Source organism: Sciurus vulgaris, assembly GCF_902686455.1.
Source record: "Sciurus vulgaris genome assembly, chromosome: 3".
NCBI classification, from domain to species: Eukaryota; Metazoa; Chordata; class Mammalia; order Rodentia; family Sciuridae; genus Sciurus; species Sciurus vulgaris.
Genome location: NC_136463.1, coordinates 14,726,893 through 14,745,003, shown reverse-complemented (window position 1 = coordinate 14,745,003; position 18,111 = coordinate 14,726,893). Strand labels below are relative to the sequence as shown.

General features: G+C 47.8%; 1 protein-coding gene and 1 pseudogene across 4 annotated transcripts in view; both read right to left on the bottom strand.

The window, feature by feature from the left end:
• The window catches only part of PECAM1 (platelet and endothelial cell adhesion molecule 1), a 70,378-nt gene extending 56,221 nt beyond the window's left edge, over positions 1–14,157 (bottom strand). Inside the window, exon 1 of one of the 3 annotated variants that reach the window (XM_079131589.1) lies at positions 14,086–14,157. Coding sequence is in view for 1 of the 3 variants with exons in the window: in XM_079131581.1 (XP_078987707.1) it covers positions 14,086–14,128 (43 nt within the window). In the remaining 2 variants the exon portion in view is untranslated. Of the gene's footprint in view, positions 1–5,425; positions 5,580–14,085 lie in introns of those variants that run through there. The other 2 variants (XM_079131581.1, XM_079131579.1) reach the window with 2 other exon arrangements.
• LOC306656442 (gamma-aminobutyric acid receptor-associated protein-like) lies at positions 2,263–3,074 on the bottom strand (annotated as a pseudogene). The gene has a single exon. The product of its transcript is annotated as a gamma-aminobutyric acid receptor-associated protein-like (transcript).
• Positions 14,158–18,111: the final 3,954 nt, after the last annotated feature.

Sequence of the window (18,111 nt, the reverse complement as noted above, 5' to 3'; positions counted from 1 at the left end):
CAGTGTCCCATAGAAGACACAGAGAGGGGAAACCTCAATGGGCAAGCAATCAAAGCAATAAAAATTCCTGGGCAGAAAAACTGAGAAAGAACAGGTGCCATAGGACAGGGCCACGGGACATCAGAAGGCCAAGAAGAGGACGTCTATACTTAGGAAGACTCATCGGTGGGATAGGAGTCTGCTGACCTCCGGATACAGATGCAGTTATCTGTTCTGGATGCTCTGAGATGGGGGTGACCCAACTCACTTTCCTCAGTAGCATTTTGAACAGGGTAAGCATCCTGCTCCTAACAGCCTCCTGGCTCCATTTGGAAAAGCTCTTTGAATATTGTTTTTATCATGATTTTTCCTTTCTTTTTCACAGCAATAAGAATATAACAACAATAAAAATAAAAGCAAGGGTAATAATACTAGTTGGTGGTCTGGTTTGGGCCCAGCCTGCTCCATCTGAACTGCTGCTCCTAGGCCAGGGGTGTTGAGATACACCTGTGGTCCCAGCTACTCTGGAGGCTGAGGCAGGAGGATTGCCTGAGCTCTGAGTTCAAGACCAGCCTGGGCAATGTAGTGAGACCCTACCAAAAAAAACAAAGACCTGCTCAAGACCTGCTCATGTAAGGCAGGCATTTTAATGAACTCAAAGGGAAGGACTCAGTGTTTTCTTTGAGGCCCTCTCAATCTAGCCCCTCACAAAGATGGGCAATTGAACAAAAAGGAGGCAGGGCAGGCTGGACAGAGTAGAGGGGTCCACAGTGCTGGAGAGCTCTCCAGGAACAGGGGACAGGATTGTATCATAGCCCATGGCCATGGGCATTTGGTCTTTGTAGGCCCCTTCCTCCAAAAAAGTAAAAATATACATATATATATTCTACAACTGTATTGATTTAAATAAGAACATATATACATTACATTTAAAACTTTTTTCGATCTAAAAGTTCTATTTTATTCTCCTGACTTAAAAACAAATTGTGTGTGTGTGTGTGTGTGTGTGTGTGTGTGTGTGTGTGTTTTCCATGGGCCCCTTAAAGTATGATGGGCCTAGATATGTGCCTCCTGGGCCTAATGGAGAAGCTGGCCCTGACAGCAGATCAGCTGCACAACAGCCTCAGGGGCCAAAGACCTGTTCTCTTCCAGCCTGAGTGGCCCAGGCACTGGACTGGGAAAAAGAAGAGTTTCACTATGTCCCAGGCACTGAAGCCAAAACAGGCAATTGTGCAGTCTGTTCTCAAAACTATGAAATTACAAGTGACAATATAAAAATAAATCGACACACTGGAGTTCATTAGAATTTTAAAAAATATTGCGTCGCAAAGGACACCGTCAGGAAAGTAAGAGGTAATCACAGAATGGGAGAAAATATTTTGAAATCTTATATTTGGTGAGGGTCTAGGATCCAGAATATATAAAGAGAGTCTTACGATTCAACAACAAAAGGACAACTATTGTAAAAAGTGGGCAAAGGATTGCAATAGACATTTTTCCAAAGAAAACACACAAATGGCTAATAAACATGTGAAAAGTTGACTTGACATTATTCATCACTGGGGAAACGAAAATCAAAACCACAGTCAAATACCACTTCCCACGCACGAGGATGACTCTGAGAAGAAAAGACGGATGGGGAGGGGGGATGCAGAACACTTCCCAGCACTTGCGAGATCCTGGGTTGGATACCTCGCATCACACAAAAAACGGCCAGCGTCGGTGAGGATGGGGAGAAACTGGAAGCCCATGCACCGCTGGTGGGATTATAAATGTCGCTTCCAAAGCCACTTTGGAAGGGAGTCTGGCAGCTTCCCAGAAGGTTAAAAATAGAGTTACCAAATGACCCAGCAGCAATTCCACTCTTAGGCAATCAATGACCACACAGAAATTTGGACACTGATGTTGACAGTAGCATCATGCATAGTAACCAAACAAGAGGCGATAAGTCCATACAAACAGTGGCGTGCCAACACATGCTACAAATGTGGGGGACCTTGAAAGCACTATGCCAAGTGAAAGAAGTGTAGTGTGAAAAAAAAAGCCACGTCTTTTCTGATTCCATTTACATGAAATATCCAGAAGAAGCGAAAGCAGATTTGTGGATGCCTGAGGCTGGGGCTTCCGGCATGATAGCTAAACCCTGATATCTTTTGGGGGGGCAATGGGAAAATGTTCTAAAATTGATTCTGGAGCTGGTTTCGCAATCTGGTAAATATACTAAAACCACTGCATTTGACACTTATTTTTTCAGCTTGGTGGTTTCCTCTTTATGATGTGCCTCCTACCTTCCCCCCACAATTCCAGGCCCTTCCATCTACCCCCTCCAAAAGAAGGTAATGAAAGGAAGGGATTGTTAGGGCTCTGAGCCCCCTGGGCAGTTAGAAAGGAAGAGAAACCAAATCAATCACTGGAGGTGACAGAGATTGACAATCAAGAAGTCTAAAGTGAGTGGCAAGGGAGGACAAAGAAAGTTGGGGAAAGGGGAGGAAGGAGAGGTACAAGAGGCCATGCCCACCATTACCCCTCCTAAGAGGGGCTGGAGAGAAAGCCTCAAACTGCAAAAGTGCAGGTCCTGAAGAGGGGAGGTGGTGGTCAAGAAAAGGTGCCACCTCTCTCTTTGTGGAATGGGACCCGCCACCTCAGGGGCAGCAGCTCCACAGAACGTCGATGCTTCCACCACTGCAGGCAATGAATAGAAAGAGGCCTTCTTCCTGGTGTTCCTGGTATGGCTGACCCATAGTGGCACTAGTGGGTGGAATGACATTGTTGACAAGGAAAAGCAAAGCATCCTCAGCTCGGAGATGAAATCGCTTCCGGATCAAGAAGTAGAACTGACCAGCTGTGAGATCAGAAGGCACAAGTATTTCTTCTTGTCCAGATCTCCGCTCCGAGCTTTCTACTATCACCAGGACCTGAACCGGGTATTTCTTTCAGATCCTCTCGCCTTCAGAGTGGCGCTTCTCCAACGGATGCTCCTCTTTGTCCACAAACTTCATCCTCCCGGGAAACGGGCTGGACCAAGCTGGGCTGAGGGAACCCATGGGGGGGGGGCACATTTGACACTTTAAATAAATGGACGGGGGCTGGGGAGATAGCTCAGCTGGTAGAGTACCTGCCTTGCAAGCACAAGGCCCTGAGTTTGATCCCCAGCACCAAAAAAAAAAAAAAAAAAAAAAAAAAAAAAGATGGATGGTATCATGTGTGAAATTTATCTCAGTAAAGCTGCTACTTAAACAAACTCAGGAGGGAGGCTTCTCTCAGCTTCCTGTGGCTTTGGTAGACAATTTCCATAACAGAACAGTGACTTATTCTCCCAAAGCTCTGGATCCAAAATGAGGATGACTGGACTAAAATCAAGGTACCCACGGAGAGGTCCTAGGGGATAACCGGCTCCTTGCCGCTTCTGGTTTCTGGTGGCTGCTGGCATTCCTTGGCTAGTGGCTTCATCGCTCCTGACTTCCAGGTCAGCATCTTCGATTCTCCGCTCCGTCTTCGCATTGGCTTCTCTGGCTGCCTGTCAAATCCCCCTTTGCCTCTTTCTTTATAAGGATAGTTGTGATTGCAATTAGGGCCCTTCTAGATGATCCAGGATAATCTCCCTACGTCAGGAGCTTTAACTTCACCACATCTGCCAAAACCCTTCTTCCACATGCTGTTGACTGGATGTTGACATCTCCCCAAAACTCATACGTTGAAATCTAATCGCCAAAGTGATGGTATTTGGAGGCGGGTCCTTTGGGAGTGATTAGGTCATGTGGGTAGAGCCATGGATGGGATTAGGGCCCAACCACAAAAGGGACCCCAAAGAACTCCCCAGTCCCTACCATCAAGTAAGCACACCACAAAAAGATAGCCAGAAGGTAAAGGATCAACCAGGTGCTCAGAGTCACATCTGCCTGCCTGGCTTGCTGTGAGGCAGCTGACCTTGTACAGCAGCTTCCTTGGTCAGAAGACACAGACCTAGCTCCTGACCCAATGCACACACAACTCATGAGACCAGGGCCAGTTTCTCAGGCCCGTGACCTGTGACAAAAGTCCTGGCTCAGAAGCCCCCACACGTTCGTGCCTTGTGATTACATCAGGAAATTCTTAAGAATTTTTGAAAAAGGGCCCTGTGTTTTCATTTATACTAGATTTGCAAATTCTATTTGGTCCCACCCTGTGACTTTGGAGAAAGGAACAGATGAGATGAGCGGAAAGGCTGTCCCTGTACACTGGCCTCCCCTCAGCCTGGAAAACGACCAGCCTCCTGACGCAGCCCCTCTGCAGTCAAGGTCCCGCCATCCCCTCTGCCTGGAAAGCTCTTCCTAAACCCCCATGTAGTTAACTCCTTCCCTCCAGGCCCAGCTCCAAGGAGACTCCTAGACCACACCAGACCATCTGCGGTACCCCTCTTGGCTCTCTGTGGCCTCCATTATTGTGTGACTGACAGTCTATGGGGACGGCTGGGCTCACTGCTGTGCCCCTATCATCTATACAGCACCCAGGACAGAGCCAGCCCTTGGGAAGTACTTGTTGGATAGGTGAATGAGCCAGAAGCACAGCCCATACATAAATGGTCATCGTGAACCATTGACCCAGCAGCAGTGTTGCATGGCCACACTGTCAGACTTGCTGTGGATGGCCGGCCTTAGCACTGAGCTCAGCTCCTTGGGCCAGATAGAAAGCCGGTGTTAGCCACTAACCTTGTGAGGCAGGATTCGCCCTGAAGGGAGGGCAGCCCTGAGGCCAGCAGAGACGACCAGGACCTGAGGAGACCCCAGGGGTGAAGGCAGAAGTGAGCGTTTGGAGGTCTGAAGGGGCCTGGCCAGGCAGCAGCAGCCAACAGGGCACACAGCTGGCCCCTGCCTGTCCCTTCTCTTAGATGAGAGGTGATACAGACGAATAGTAGGCCAGGCCAAGCCAAGCCAGGGCTCCTTGGGAGGCCCCTGACCATCACTCTGACCTGTCTTGGATGTGCTTGGGCTGCTGGATTTAGCAAATGAAAATACCTGATACACAGTGTCACTTGTTTTTTCAGATAAACATCAAGTAATTTTTTTTTTTTTTTTTTTTTTTTACTATAAGCACATTCCACATCTTGCATGAGACATACTAAAACATGATTTGTTGTTTATCTGGAATTCCAATGTAACGGCATCCTTTGTTTATCTGACAGTCCCTCTCTCAGGACAGCAGCCTGTCACAGGAACGCCTTGTGCAGAAACGCCAGATCTTTCGGGGGCTGAACAATCTGTGGCTGGATTTTTTTTTTTCTTTCTTTTTTTCTTTTTCTTCTTTCTTTCAAGTCAGGTGACCGAGAGGCCACAAGGGGAAACAGCACAGATCAAGGGAGCTGAAATGCTCTCTCAGGTCAAGCAGGCCAATGTCCCCCAGGGAGAAAGCAGCCAGAGGAAAGTCCTGCGTGCACCCAGCTGGGCCCCCTGGGATGAGAGGCAAATACCTGGGCCTGCCCTCCAGGGCGCTCGCTGCGCTGTCAGCTGGCCGGTCCGCAGATCCCTCCGCACCGTGTCACCGTGCCAGGTGAAGCTCCTCCTGCAGAGTGAAGAACCCGGACGCTCCATGTGAGAGGTGGCCTTCTGCGACGCCCCTCTCCAGGGTTGCTCTTCTCTCTGGTGTGGGGAACAAGGCGGTGCCTTGGCTGATCTTCTTGATGATGGATTCTGACCTCTGGCTTCTCCCTCCCAGCTTCGTGTCATCCACCGATTGAATCAGACGCTTGCCAGAGTCCTCATCCAAGTCACTAAAGAAATACTCAATAGCAGAAGAATGCGAGAGCGCTGTGCACCCTACCAGAGCCTCAGCCCAGGCCGACCTGCGTCAGCATCCTTTCCATACCAGTGTCAACTTGCCGCAGATCTCCTTATTGTACCAGCAATGGCCCCTGCGTTTCTCCAGGAAGATTCTGGAACTCTTCATGGGATGCATTAGATGTCTTGATAAAAACCCCAAAATAAAAAAAAAAATAAATAAAAAATAAAAAAAAACCCAAAATACTGGTGGGGACTTTATATCCATTAGATGGTGGCTACTCTTGCTGCTTCGGTAGCAGTAGTAGTAATAATCATTAGCATCATTATCATCAGCAGCGGGATATATATATATATTTAATCCTCATTCTCCCTTTCCTCTCCTTCTATCAAGGATGAAACGAACTTTGCTAAAATAACAGGAAACCCTAATTGGTTTATTACAAGTTCATGAAGAAATTTCCTGGGCCAGGAACAACTCTTCAGGGGGAAAAAAATGGTCAAGATGTATCTAGAGATCAGCAAAACTGATGTCAGATACAAACAGGGCCTTTGGCTTCAAGAACAGGCAGTTTCCAGCTTATCATCCAGTTTTGATCCAGAAGTTTAAGTTGGTGCTTGAGCAAATGCTAAATGTACTCAAAAGCAATCTGACAAATGCTGATTAAGCCCCCTGCAAGCCACTTATCCACAGTGAAGTTGGCAGTCAAGCCCCAAGTTTCTTCAGGCTCCTGGCTTTGAACCCCTTTAATCCAGGGACAGAGAGAGGTTCCCTCCCCAGCAGGTGGGAGCCGGCAGCTGCCTGTGCACAGGGATTACTTTGAAGTCCAAAGTCTGTAATTTAAAGGCATTTATAACAGAGCCTAGTCCCCTTTTCTGGGGAGCTTTGCAGCAGACAGAGGGTTCCCATTCCTTACGAGGCCCCCATCAGTGCCTGTGGACCCCCACCTCTGAGAGGGTCAGAGCCTTTCCTGGCGGATCAGGAAAGGCTGTGGCCATTTCTCCAGTTGGTTCCTAAAGTCCAGATCAGCTGGACTGCTGAATCTGTCCTTCTAATAGTTTAAAAAAAGGGACTGGGGAGAAATAGCAAAAAAACACAGAATCTGAGACAGGACATTGACTGGTGGCTGGCACTTACGTCACCCTCTATGTTTTAACCACTTCTGTGGATCTGCTCTGGGAATTTAAGGGAGAAGGGACATTAAATATTTAAGACAGTCCCCACCAGCATGGTTCTGAGCAAGACACCCGCCCAGCACTGTCCCGGGTCCCCATGGAGAATGGTAACCGAAGAGGGATGAGATTCCGCTTGTGGAATGATTTTTTGTTTTCTTTCTGTATTTGCAGTGCTGGGGATGGGACCCAGGGCCTCACGCTCTGGGGCTGTCCCACTGCGCTACACCCAGGCCTTCTGTGCAGTAATTATATCAAAAGCGTTTTGATCATGGTCTCCAGCAGAATGCACATAGCTCTGTCCTCCCTCTCCTGGGAACATGCTGGCCACTGGCTCAGATGGCGGCCCCCCGAGAGCATAGACTCTTTGGCTGGCTGTTACAGCCCTGGGAAGAACGTGCAAAGGGCCAAATGACAATTCAGTGGTCAAAAAATACTCCCAGGAGCGGGGGAAATGGGCCCAGTGATGACACGTAATAGAAAATGAAGTTCCCGGCTTCATTCCTCAAAAGCTGACCACGGCAGTGCCTAACAGCAGAACGCATGGGAACACTGATGGGTTGGGAAGTGAGGTGGCCGCCATCACTGTCCGAGGCATCAGCGGAAGCCAAACGTTCCCAAGAGAGGGAATTAGCACTTGCTTGGTGGGCAGGATGGTGAAACCCCAAAGCAAGTAGAAACACAGGGAAAATACTGAGATAGGGACCTTCCATCTGCACTGTGAGAGGAGCTTTCGACGGAAGTCGGATGTTAAGACTCAAAAAAGAAGATGCCTGGCAGATCCGATTATGACCTTCGAATAACTGCAATGCTTTGACAGGAAGGAGTTCTCTGACTTTTTTCCTACCTTTGGGTAGGAATGACAGGGAGGCGTAGTCAACTAGAACTTGGCAGCACAACGGGTAAGGAAAGTTTTGCAAAGATTTTTAAAGGCAGCTGAGAGAGAAGGAGACGATTCCAGAAGCTGTGGAGGGTACTCCAGACCTTCACTGTGTACCTGTAACGTCTGCCAAGAGGCAGGGTTAGGGCCAGTTCCTGAGGTCCCCAGAAGCCACGGATGCCATGCCTTTTCACTCCAGGGTGGGGAAGGAATGTCTATCAAAACCTTTCCTACTGACGGAACTACTAAGGAAGCAAATATCTGCAAAGCCAATGCCATGGGTACGGTGGCGTTCCTGTGGCTGCTGGGGATGCAGACAAAGGAAAAGGAGGGAAGGCTGTTGTCCTCTGAGGTGGCCACTGCAGCAGGGATCAGAGGCCTCTTTTGTGGGCCAGGATCACAGTTCAGGCCATGAAGGAGTATTAGGGCTCCAAATGACCATCCAGACAACACTAAAAATGTCTCTGCATCCTCCTGGTGGAAGTCTAAGCAGACCAGCTGAACTCACCAAGGAGTGACAGGGGCCAGAACTCAAAACAGACAGCAAAATGCAGCCTCCAATCCCGGCTGGCAGTACCACTGGGTGACAAAATGACGCAGGCCCAGAGTGTTCATGAAAGGGTGACAGGCCCTGGCTTCCTCAGGCTCCTTCGACAGGGGCCCCGCACTGACCCTATGTTGCCTGGAGCACCCAGCAAGGGTGGGGGCGGGAGGTGCGGCCATGGCAGAGGGAGGACTGAAAAGCCAGGGAAGCCCAGAGGAGAGCTGGGACCCCTGGGCTCGGGGAGCTCCTTCCCGCTGCCCTGCCCTTCGCTCTCTGAGACAGTGATCTTGCTGGGTTGTTTTTGTTGTTGGCCACACTGGGATGGAACCCAGGACCTCACTCCCTCTAGGCAAGTGCCCTACCCCTGAGCCACATCCCCAGACCTAAGTGTGCATGAAACAAATTCACTTCAACATCCCTGACAGCAGATGCCCACTTATCAATCAACTGATCAACAAATCAACTTATCTATCTAATCGTGTATAGAGAGAGATTCAGATACGCTCTTCAACTCTTCCCTGAACCACTTATACCCTCTCACTTTCTCCATCATTTAGTTAGATAAAATAGTTGACCTCATTTTATTTTATATTTGTATGAGACTTATGATTTTCCTCTTTAAAAATATCATTTTTTCCAGGCGTGGTGGCACACACCTGTAATCCCAGTGACTCAGGAGGCTGAGACAGGAGGATCACAAGTTCGAGGCCAGTCTAGCCTAGACAACTCAGCAAGACGCTGTCCCAAAACAAAAAATAAAAAGGGCTCAGTAATAGTGTCCTTGGGTTCAGTCCCCAGTACAATAGACACACATACACACACACATACACACACAATTTATTCAGGATTCTCCTGTGGACCTTACATTTCTCTAATAATAGCTGGTATTTACTGAGTGCTTTTAACACTTCTAATGGGTTGTCTCATTTAATCCTATGAGTTAGATGCTATGATTACCATTTTTCTTAAATCAGAGAAATCAGACTCTCAGAGAGGTTAGTACACTTGCCCAAAATCCCACAGCTAGTGGAAGTGGGAAAGTCAATCAGACTGCTGGCTGCCTGGCTCCTGCTCAGAGCCCTTAATTCCTCATACCATGCTCATAGAAGAAAAACATTTCAAAACTTCTTGAAATGCCCCACAACAGAAAAATCTTTGGCCTAGAACAAAGACGGAAGGAGGAGGTCAGAGTCTAAAAAGTCAAAGATGCAGAATATGAAATATTTATTCACCAAGGTTATTCTAGGATGCAATTCTTCACTTTGCTCTATACAATTGTCTTAACGCTTCCTGTTTCTTTACAGCTTCGTTACCTGGTTTAACAGAATTAAAATAAATCAATACACATCAAAAAGGCAGCCAAGCTGGGGTAGAAGAATGTGTACAGGAAGTGGTGCTTCTAGACAGAAATGAGACTCTCATGATTTAGGACCAAGCCTGGAGACTGTGTAAACATTCCTAATACTAGCAATGTCGGAACACATCTGGGTCTTGGAGCTGTACCCCTCCCAAATGTCAAGGGCCTGCTTTAATTAGACTGTTTAAAAATGGACCAGTTGCCCAGACAAATAAAAACATGCACACACAAAGAACCTGCACATGAATGTTCATAGCAACTGTATTTGCAATTCCAGCTTTCCTGAAAAACTGAATCAGGCTAGATGCTCTTCAGTGGGTGGATGGTTGGATAAGCAGTATTACGTCCATATCATGGAATATTACTCAGTAATAAAAAAGAACAAACTGTAGATAAACATAGGAGCTTGGATGAAGCCAGGCAGGTTGGTGCACACCTGTATACCCTGCAACCTGGGAGGCTGAGGCAGGAGGATTGCAAGTTTAAAGCCAGTCTCAGCAACTTAGTGAGGCCCTCAGCAACTTGGCAAGATCCTGTCACAAATTAAAAAATAAAAGGCTGGAGAGGTGACTCAGTGGTAGAGCCCCATAGGGTTAATCCCCAGTACAGAAAAGAAAAGAGCAAGAGCGAGAGACAGAAAAGAAATTGGATGAATCTCTAGGGAATTATTCTGAGTGGGAAAAAAAAAAATCCCCCAAACTATGATTCTATCTATAAAACATTTTTGAAATAAGAAAATTTAAAAGGAGGACAAATGCCAAGTTGAGCATCCCTAATCTGAAATTGCAAGACTTGAAAATGCTCCAAAATTGGAAATATTTTGAGTGCGGTGTGATGCCGCAAGTGGAAAAATCCCACCCTGTGAAATTTTGTTTCATGCACAAAATTAATTAAAATATTTGTTAAGGAAACAAAAAACAAAAAAACCCGCCTTCCAGTTGGGTACCTATGCATCAAATGAATCTCATGTTTAGACTCGGCCCCGTCTCTGAGCTACCTCATGTATGTGTACAATATTCCAAATCCTGAAAGAAAAAATAAAACCCCAATCCAAACACTTCTGCTCCCAAGCGTTTTGGAGAAGGGATACTCAGCCTGTAGTGGTTTCCAGAGGCTAGGGTGGAGGTTGGGAAAGAAGTGGGTGTCCCGCCACAGGGACAAGAGGAGGGATCCTGGCGGTGTTGGAACTATTCAGCATCTCGACCCTGACCTTGGATATGGGGATGGACACAGGTGCTGAGACCATAGGGAGCTCCGCCCACACGCAGACACACCTGCGCATGCGTAACAGGGGAGACATTCCGTGAGCTCTACGGATCAACCAACGTGAATATCTTGACTGGAATATTATACTGTAGTTTCACAAAACGTTACCATCAGGGGAAAACGGGGCAAAGTGGGCAGCTCTCTGTATTATTTACCGCACATGCTCGTGAAGCTACTGTTATCTCAATAAAAATATCTATTTAAAAACAAAGGGGGCCAGGCACAGTGGCCTGCACCTGTAATCCCAGTGACTCCGGAGGCTGAGACAGGAGGCTCTCAAGTTCAAGGCCAGCCTCAGTCACTTAGCAAGACTCTCAGCAACTTAGTGAGACCCTGTCTTAAAATTTAAAAAAATTAAAAATGCTGGGATGTAGCTCAGTGGTAAAGCACCCCTGGGTTAGATCCCTGGTATCCAAAATAAAAAATAAAAATGGCTAGGGATGTGGTTCAGTGGTACAGTACCCCTGGGAATCCCTAGTACAAAACAAAACACAACAAAAATTTAAAAGGACTAGTTTCCTGTCCTGAGGGAAATGAGTACTGTGGGATGGTCCCTGGGTGGATGTCCTCAGGGATCACTGCCTTGGGGCCCCCACAGCAGTGAGACCCTCCAGACTGCTTCTGCTGCGGGGGAGCATGCAGAGACATAGCTCCTGTGTCAGGAGGAAGAGGTGAAGTGGGCTGTCTCCCATCCCTTACTGCCGCCATCTGCTCTCCCTAAGCCTAGCATTTCCTTGGGATTTGGGGTCCAGACCACTCAAAAGGAAACTTGACTTTTCACACTGCTACTTAGAATGTGTAAGAAACACGGAATCTTCTCCAGGGGCGGGAAGGAGCGGACATGCTCCAAACCAAGGGCAATTCCAGCTACAGAGAACGCAGGGCTGCGTCATGCCTCGGAACCATCCTGGGTGTCCGAGGCAGAATGTTCTAGAGAAGACCCGAAATGCCCCAGGTCCTGGATGAAATGTTTCCCTCAGGGCCACATCACCATCGGTGTACCAGAAAATGCTTCCTCCCGTGGGAGACGGTCTAGAGAGGGATCCCTTAGTCATCTTACGAGAAGGAGCCCAGGGCCCGGGCTGGCCATGACGTGCTGGTGTGCCCAGCAAGGGGACCTCCGGCCTGGCACTGCCTCGGGATGGCCTGGCCAGAGAGCCTCCGTCATTGTCTCTGGGACCCTCTTACCACTTGCCTCGTGTCCTGCCACTCCAGGTCCTGGCACAGGTATGCGGAATGTCACCTGTGCGTTGGACCAACCCGGGGCAGAGACAGCGCTGATCAGGCCTCCAGCTGATGACCCCCCAGTTTTCCCTGAACGCAGAAGTGACCGACAGGGCCCAGGTGTGTGGCCTCTGGGCAACCTCCCTCCTGGGCCTGCCTCCCCACACCTTAGGCCTCCTGAGCCAGGGGCCTCGCCCCTGCAGGAGCCTTTGCCCACACAAAGGGACTTTGCATTTCAGTTTTCTGCCACCTAACACAATACTACCTGCAACCGCCTGTTGATCCATTTTTAAACCCTGACTAGGAAGGCCTGGGAGGAAGGGGAAAGTGGGGCCACCCGTTCAGCCCCATTGTTCTCCCTCCTGCATTGTTCTGCCTCTCCGCTGACCCCGATCCCTGGAGCCCTGGGGAATCCAGCCGATTGTTTTTCCCAAGCCCGGGCTCTTCAGGTGTGAGCTGCAGCTCTTGGACCTCGTAAGTGGCTGTGACATTTCTGCAGCAGGAAAGAGGAACTGTGGACTGTTCAGCTATGGCATCAACAATGCACCCCACCAGCCCAGCCACAGAGGAAGAGAGCCCAGTTTCCATAGTGATAAGTCACCAGGAAGGGAGCGAGCAGGGACAGGCAGCCGCTGGATTTCTGCCTTCTCCTGGCTGCCCACAAACGCATTCCCCATTCCCCAGGACCGCACTGGAGTTGGCAGGATGCTGGGCAGCTCCAGGCTGAGCCTTCAGAGCTGCAGTTAGAGGGAGGAGGACGAGGGGCTGCCAGATGAATACGGAGATTCATGCCAGAGAGAGCTCACCAAGTTAACAGAGGAGCTCTAAGTCACTCCTAAAGTTCCTCCAGGCTCTTCTCAGCAACTTCTTCCCTTGCCAAAATCAGACTATTTCCCCCAGAAAATATTCAAGTTCTTTACTGAAAGGTCATTCGCCCCAGTTCTCAGACCTCTAATCTTTGCATATGCTGTTCCCTCTGCTTGGAATGCTGTTCCTTGCTTCTCTGGTCAGCAACTCTCCTTCCCCAGGGCTCAGATGCCTTGCTTTTGGGGCTCCCACAGAAATTGTCACCCCATAGCCTGAGGCAACACAGAATGGTGGTAAGAGAAAAGGCTTTCCTAAGTCCAGAGTAGCTATATGACCTTGGGGGACTTACCCTTTGCACCTCAGTTTCCTCATAGGCAAGGTGCAGAGAATGATAGGTGCTTTGTGGTGTGCTTGTCAGATGTCAATACACATAAAGTACTCAGAAAACGCAGGCACATAGTCAGTGCTTGATAAATGTTAGTGTCTAAAGAATTAACTTCCCTTTTTTTGGTACCAGGGATTGAACCCAGGGGCACTTTACCACTAAGCCACAACCCCAGCACATTTTTGTTTTTTTTTTATTTTGAGACAGAGTCTTCTTAAGCTGCTGAGGCTGGCTTTGAACTTGCAATCCTCCTGCCTCAGCCTCCCAAGCCACCAGGATTACCTGCAGGCATGCACCACTGCTCCTGGCTAAGAATTAACTTTATTAAGCAGGTACTGTCTCTCATGAGTGTCCCTAGATCCAAAGGCTTTGGCCTTTAGTGGATTTTGAGCAAAGATGTAATTCTGAATCTCTGGGTGGCTATTTTCCAGCCACCAGGCACAGGGCTTGGCCCCTTGACCCCTGTAGGATCTCCCTTAGTTAACTCACCCCAAGACTAGACCCAGGCAGCCAAGGACAAACATTTCATGGGCATAGTATGCAGTGTGCTTTAATGTCCCCTCTGTTGGTCTGATGTCCCCTCCCATCCTACCCTGCCCCGGATGGGCCCAGAAAGGACCCACACTTGAAATGCTAAGCCAAGAGGCTCTCACCCTTGCCACAACTGGGTGACCCGGGTGGTCTGCAAATACCAAGAGATTCAAATAATCCACATACCTGTAACCGGAGGCCACTCAGATGCAACAGACAAGCCCCACATTGGAAAGTCAGTCTGTTCTGTGGTTTCACTTCAAAAAATGAAACCAAACTCTTCATGCAAATACTTAGGTTTTAACTAAGTTATGTAACAGTCAGTTCTCTCCACTTAAAAATACAGCCTTCTACCAATCTATAGAGACAGACTGCAAACCAGTGATTGTCTGGGACTGAGGAGGGATCAGGGACTGGTGGCCAGTGGGCAAGAGGGGACTTGGCGGGTGATGGAAATGTTCTAAAACTGCATTGTAATGTAGGCTGAACCACTGTAAATGTCTACAACATAGGGGGTCCCAGATCTAGTAAATAAAAGCACAGGACGTTCAGTTAAATTTGAATTTCAGATAAGCAAAGAATCATATTCTTAGTATAAGTATGTCCCATGTAATATGCTTACAAAAACCATAAAACTGCCTCAAACAGTGGAAGCTTCAATAATCTTTATTAACCTAAGAAACCTGATCGTTGGCGTCCAAAGTAAGCCTAGACTACCGCAGCCACGGTTCTCAGGGCAGTGACGGGCAGGTAGGCCCAGGAGAGATTCCTGGTGGGTCCCAGTGGGTGGGTGGCACACACACAGGACAAAATGGCAAGGACAGTAACTAGATATTGTAGTGCACGTGGTTTACATGCACCCTGGCTGAGTGCTAGGGGGTTGGTACAGCAACGCTAAGTCCCACAGTGCCACAGACCGTCAGGGGTGTCCTGGGTCCAAACCCCAGGATCCTTGAATGAGTCCAGCAAGAACGTCCCTTGTCCACTGGGAACTTTAATTCATCAACTTTTTAAGTTGTTGTTTTGGTTCTGGGGATCAAACCAGAGTCTCACACACGCTAAGCACAAGTGACAGACCTACCACTGAGTGACACACCCAGCCTTTAGTGAATCAAATACACATTTAAATACAAGGTAGAAAAATTATCAAGTGCTTCGTCAAGGCCATGGGGATAAAATCTTTCCAAATGAAGTAAAAATAAGGGAGAGAACGTTGACGGTAAAAAGGAAGGAGACTCACCTGCTCAGAATCATGAACCCACGCCAGAGCTGACAGCACTTTTCACTTTAGATAATCAGAATAGCGGGATGATTTTTGTTGTTGTTGTTGTTCTGGGGAATCGAATCCAGGGGTGCCCTACCATTGAACCACATCCCGACCCTTTATGTTTTTTATTTTGCTAAATTGCCCAGATTGGCCTTAACTTGAGAACCTCCTGCCTTGGCCTCTGAACGTCCTGGGATCACAGGTATGGCCACCATGCCCGGTAGAGGGTAAATTTTTAGGAGAGTTAAAGAGCAGCTCGTTGCCGAGCACCCGTCTTTACGCGCCTTTTTTCACCTCGGGATCGAATTCCTTTAAAAAGCACCCATTTTAGTGTGCTCATATTGGCCTAAAAAAGTAATTTCTAAAAAGATCTCTAACTTTTGTTTTGTTTTGTTCTCAAGTGACTCAAAACAACAAAACAAAACAAAAAAACCGCCAGACATTCAGGGCAGAAAGTTAGTGGGCAGTGGTTCCTTCCCCAGCCCATGGGAAACTACAGGAACTTGACAATGGTGCCATCTTGTGGTGGGACGGAAAAAACCCAGCTCAAGTCAATCAGCAACGTCTTCTCCTAAACATCTCTCTGGCTGCTTTGGACGCTCGTTGCTATTTAACTTTTAAGTTGTTATTTCTAACAGAGATATGTTAAAAGTATATAAAATACATAACATAGAAATAGTATATACACATATATATTTTTTATCTTTATTTATTTTTCTGCAGTGCTGAGCATCAAACCCAGGGCCTCACACATGCTAGGCGAGTGCTCCACCACTGAGCCACAGCCCCAACCTGACATAATATATTTAAAAGTATAAAAAATACAATTTTTCCATTCCTTTCTGCAGACATGATACTCCAGGCATACACAAATTAATACATAAATAAATATATATACAAATACGCGATAAATGTTTTAAGTGTGCTAAAGAAAAATTTCCATTGAGGTTTAGGCCCTTGTTCCCCTCAGTGGCCACTGGCAGGGCAGAAAGGACAGTGTGTGGGTCAGCTGTCCATCACTATGACAAAATACCTGAGATAATCAACTTACAAAGAGAAAAGGGTTGGTTTTTGGCTTAGTTCCAGAGATTTTTTTTGACACATTGTTTTGGGCCTGTGGTGGCACATTGTGGAGGGAGCATATGACAGAACAAAGCCACTCACCTGTCCGTGGGAGAGTGAGAGAGGGAAAGAGGAAGAGACCGGGGTCCCACAATGCCCTTTGAGGACAAACCCTCAGTGATTTAAGGATCGCCCATTAGGCCCCACCTGTTTCCACCACATTCCAATAGCATGAGGCTGGGGACCAAACCTTTAACAGGTGAGCCTTTGAGGGACACCTAAGAGCCAAACCATAGCAAGGTGGTTTCAATTTTTGTTAGTCTTCCACAGGGGAGCGTGGCTGGGCATGGAGTTAGTATCCCGGCTCTGCCTCTGTGTAGCAGTGGGAGCCTGTGCTGTTCCTTAGTGGTTCTTTAAACTGTGAAACCTCACGACAGCTCACAGCTGTCCTGATGGTGCTCAGTAAGTGCTAGGTCTTTCTCTTTGGTCCTTGAAAGACCTAGGTGAGAGCACAGTGAACGTGGAGGGGCGGAGAGATCCTGCAGATCCATTAGCTGATGTCATTCTTTTTTTTGTTGTTGCCTTTTTAAAATTCTTTTTTAATTTGTTCTTTTTAGTCCTACAGGACAGTAGAATGTGTCTTGATGTATCATACATGCATGGAGTATGACTTCCCATTCTTGTGGTTGTACATGACATGGAGTTACTGAGGGTGTCATTCTTGGGTAGTGATGCCCACAATCGGGAGGTCACCAGCCCGCTCCAGGGATGGGCACCAAAACTCACTCACGACAGTGTGTGGCGGAGCAAGTTCCAGGAAGAGAGAGGAGAAAGGGGATGAGGCCAGCAGCTGGCCTGCATGCACTGACCCTGTCTTCCCAGAATCCTCAGCACCCTCTTCCCTGGGAGGGGGCAGAGTCCAGTGGGCGTTTCTACAGGCCCAGGAACAGGGCCTCCTCGCCACGGCTCCCAGGGCCGACCTGGATAGAGGAGAACAGGCAAAGTGACCCGAGCCCCTGCCAGCCTCTGCCCCTATAAGGAATCCATGTGGCCTAAATTTGTGGTCCTGCTTGTTGTAAAACATAACTGTTGAAAAAAAGGAAAGGAATTTTGGAAAATTTATAAATGAAGGCGATGGAATGGTCATCATTACCAAAGCTTCAACTGTGTGTAACCTGTATCTTAAAATACCGTAACCTGCAAAAAAAAAAAAAAAAATCAACACTTTGAAATAGGTTATTGGTTTTGGTTGAACTCCTAAAAGCGAAGAGAATTCCAAAATACTAAATCCAACTTTGACTGTCAGTGCTTGGGAAATAAAATTTTTATGATAAGCATTTTATGAAAACCATATTGGATGGTGTACAAAGAGAAGTGCTGGAGCAGAATAGAGAGGAAACGTGAAGTTTCAACTCTAATTTTAGAAAGTGTCTCTAGAACTCTGGGTTTGCTGGTGGGGTGGATGCTGCTAGAGCCTGCCAAGTTCCCCTGGGTCAGGCTCCTCTCCAGAGAACAGGTGGCCTTCCCCTGAGAAGCCAGAGTGGTTTCATGCACCCGCCCAGCCAGGCCCAGCTGCACAGCCCGGGTGGGGTAAAGGCCCAGCTCCCTCCCTGCAACCTGGTTCAAACTCTGGCATATATTTCTGCCCCTGTCCTGTCCTACCTCCCAGCCACCTCCCTTCCCCTTAGGTCACTCCCTCAATAAATCACATACTCCAGAAGTCCATTTCAGGTTCTGCTGCTCAGGAACCCAACCTCAGACAGGAGGAGTCTAACTCTCTATCCATCTGGATGATGTAATTCAAGATGTGACTCGCCTCAACCACTTAAAATAACTTCCTGATGAGCTTTTCTATTTACCACATTTTATTAATGAGCAGAGAG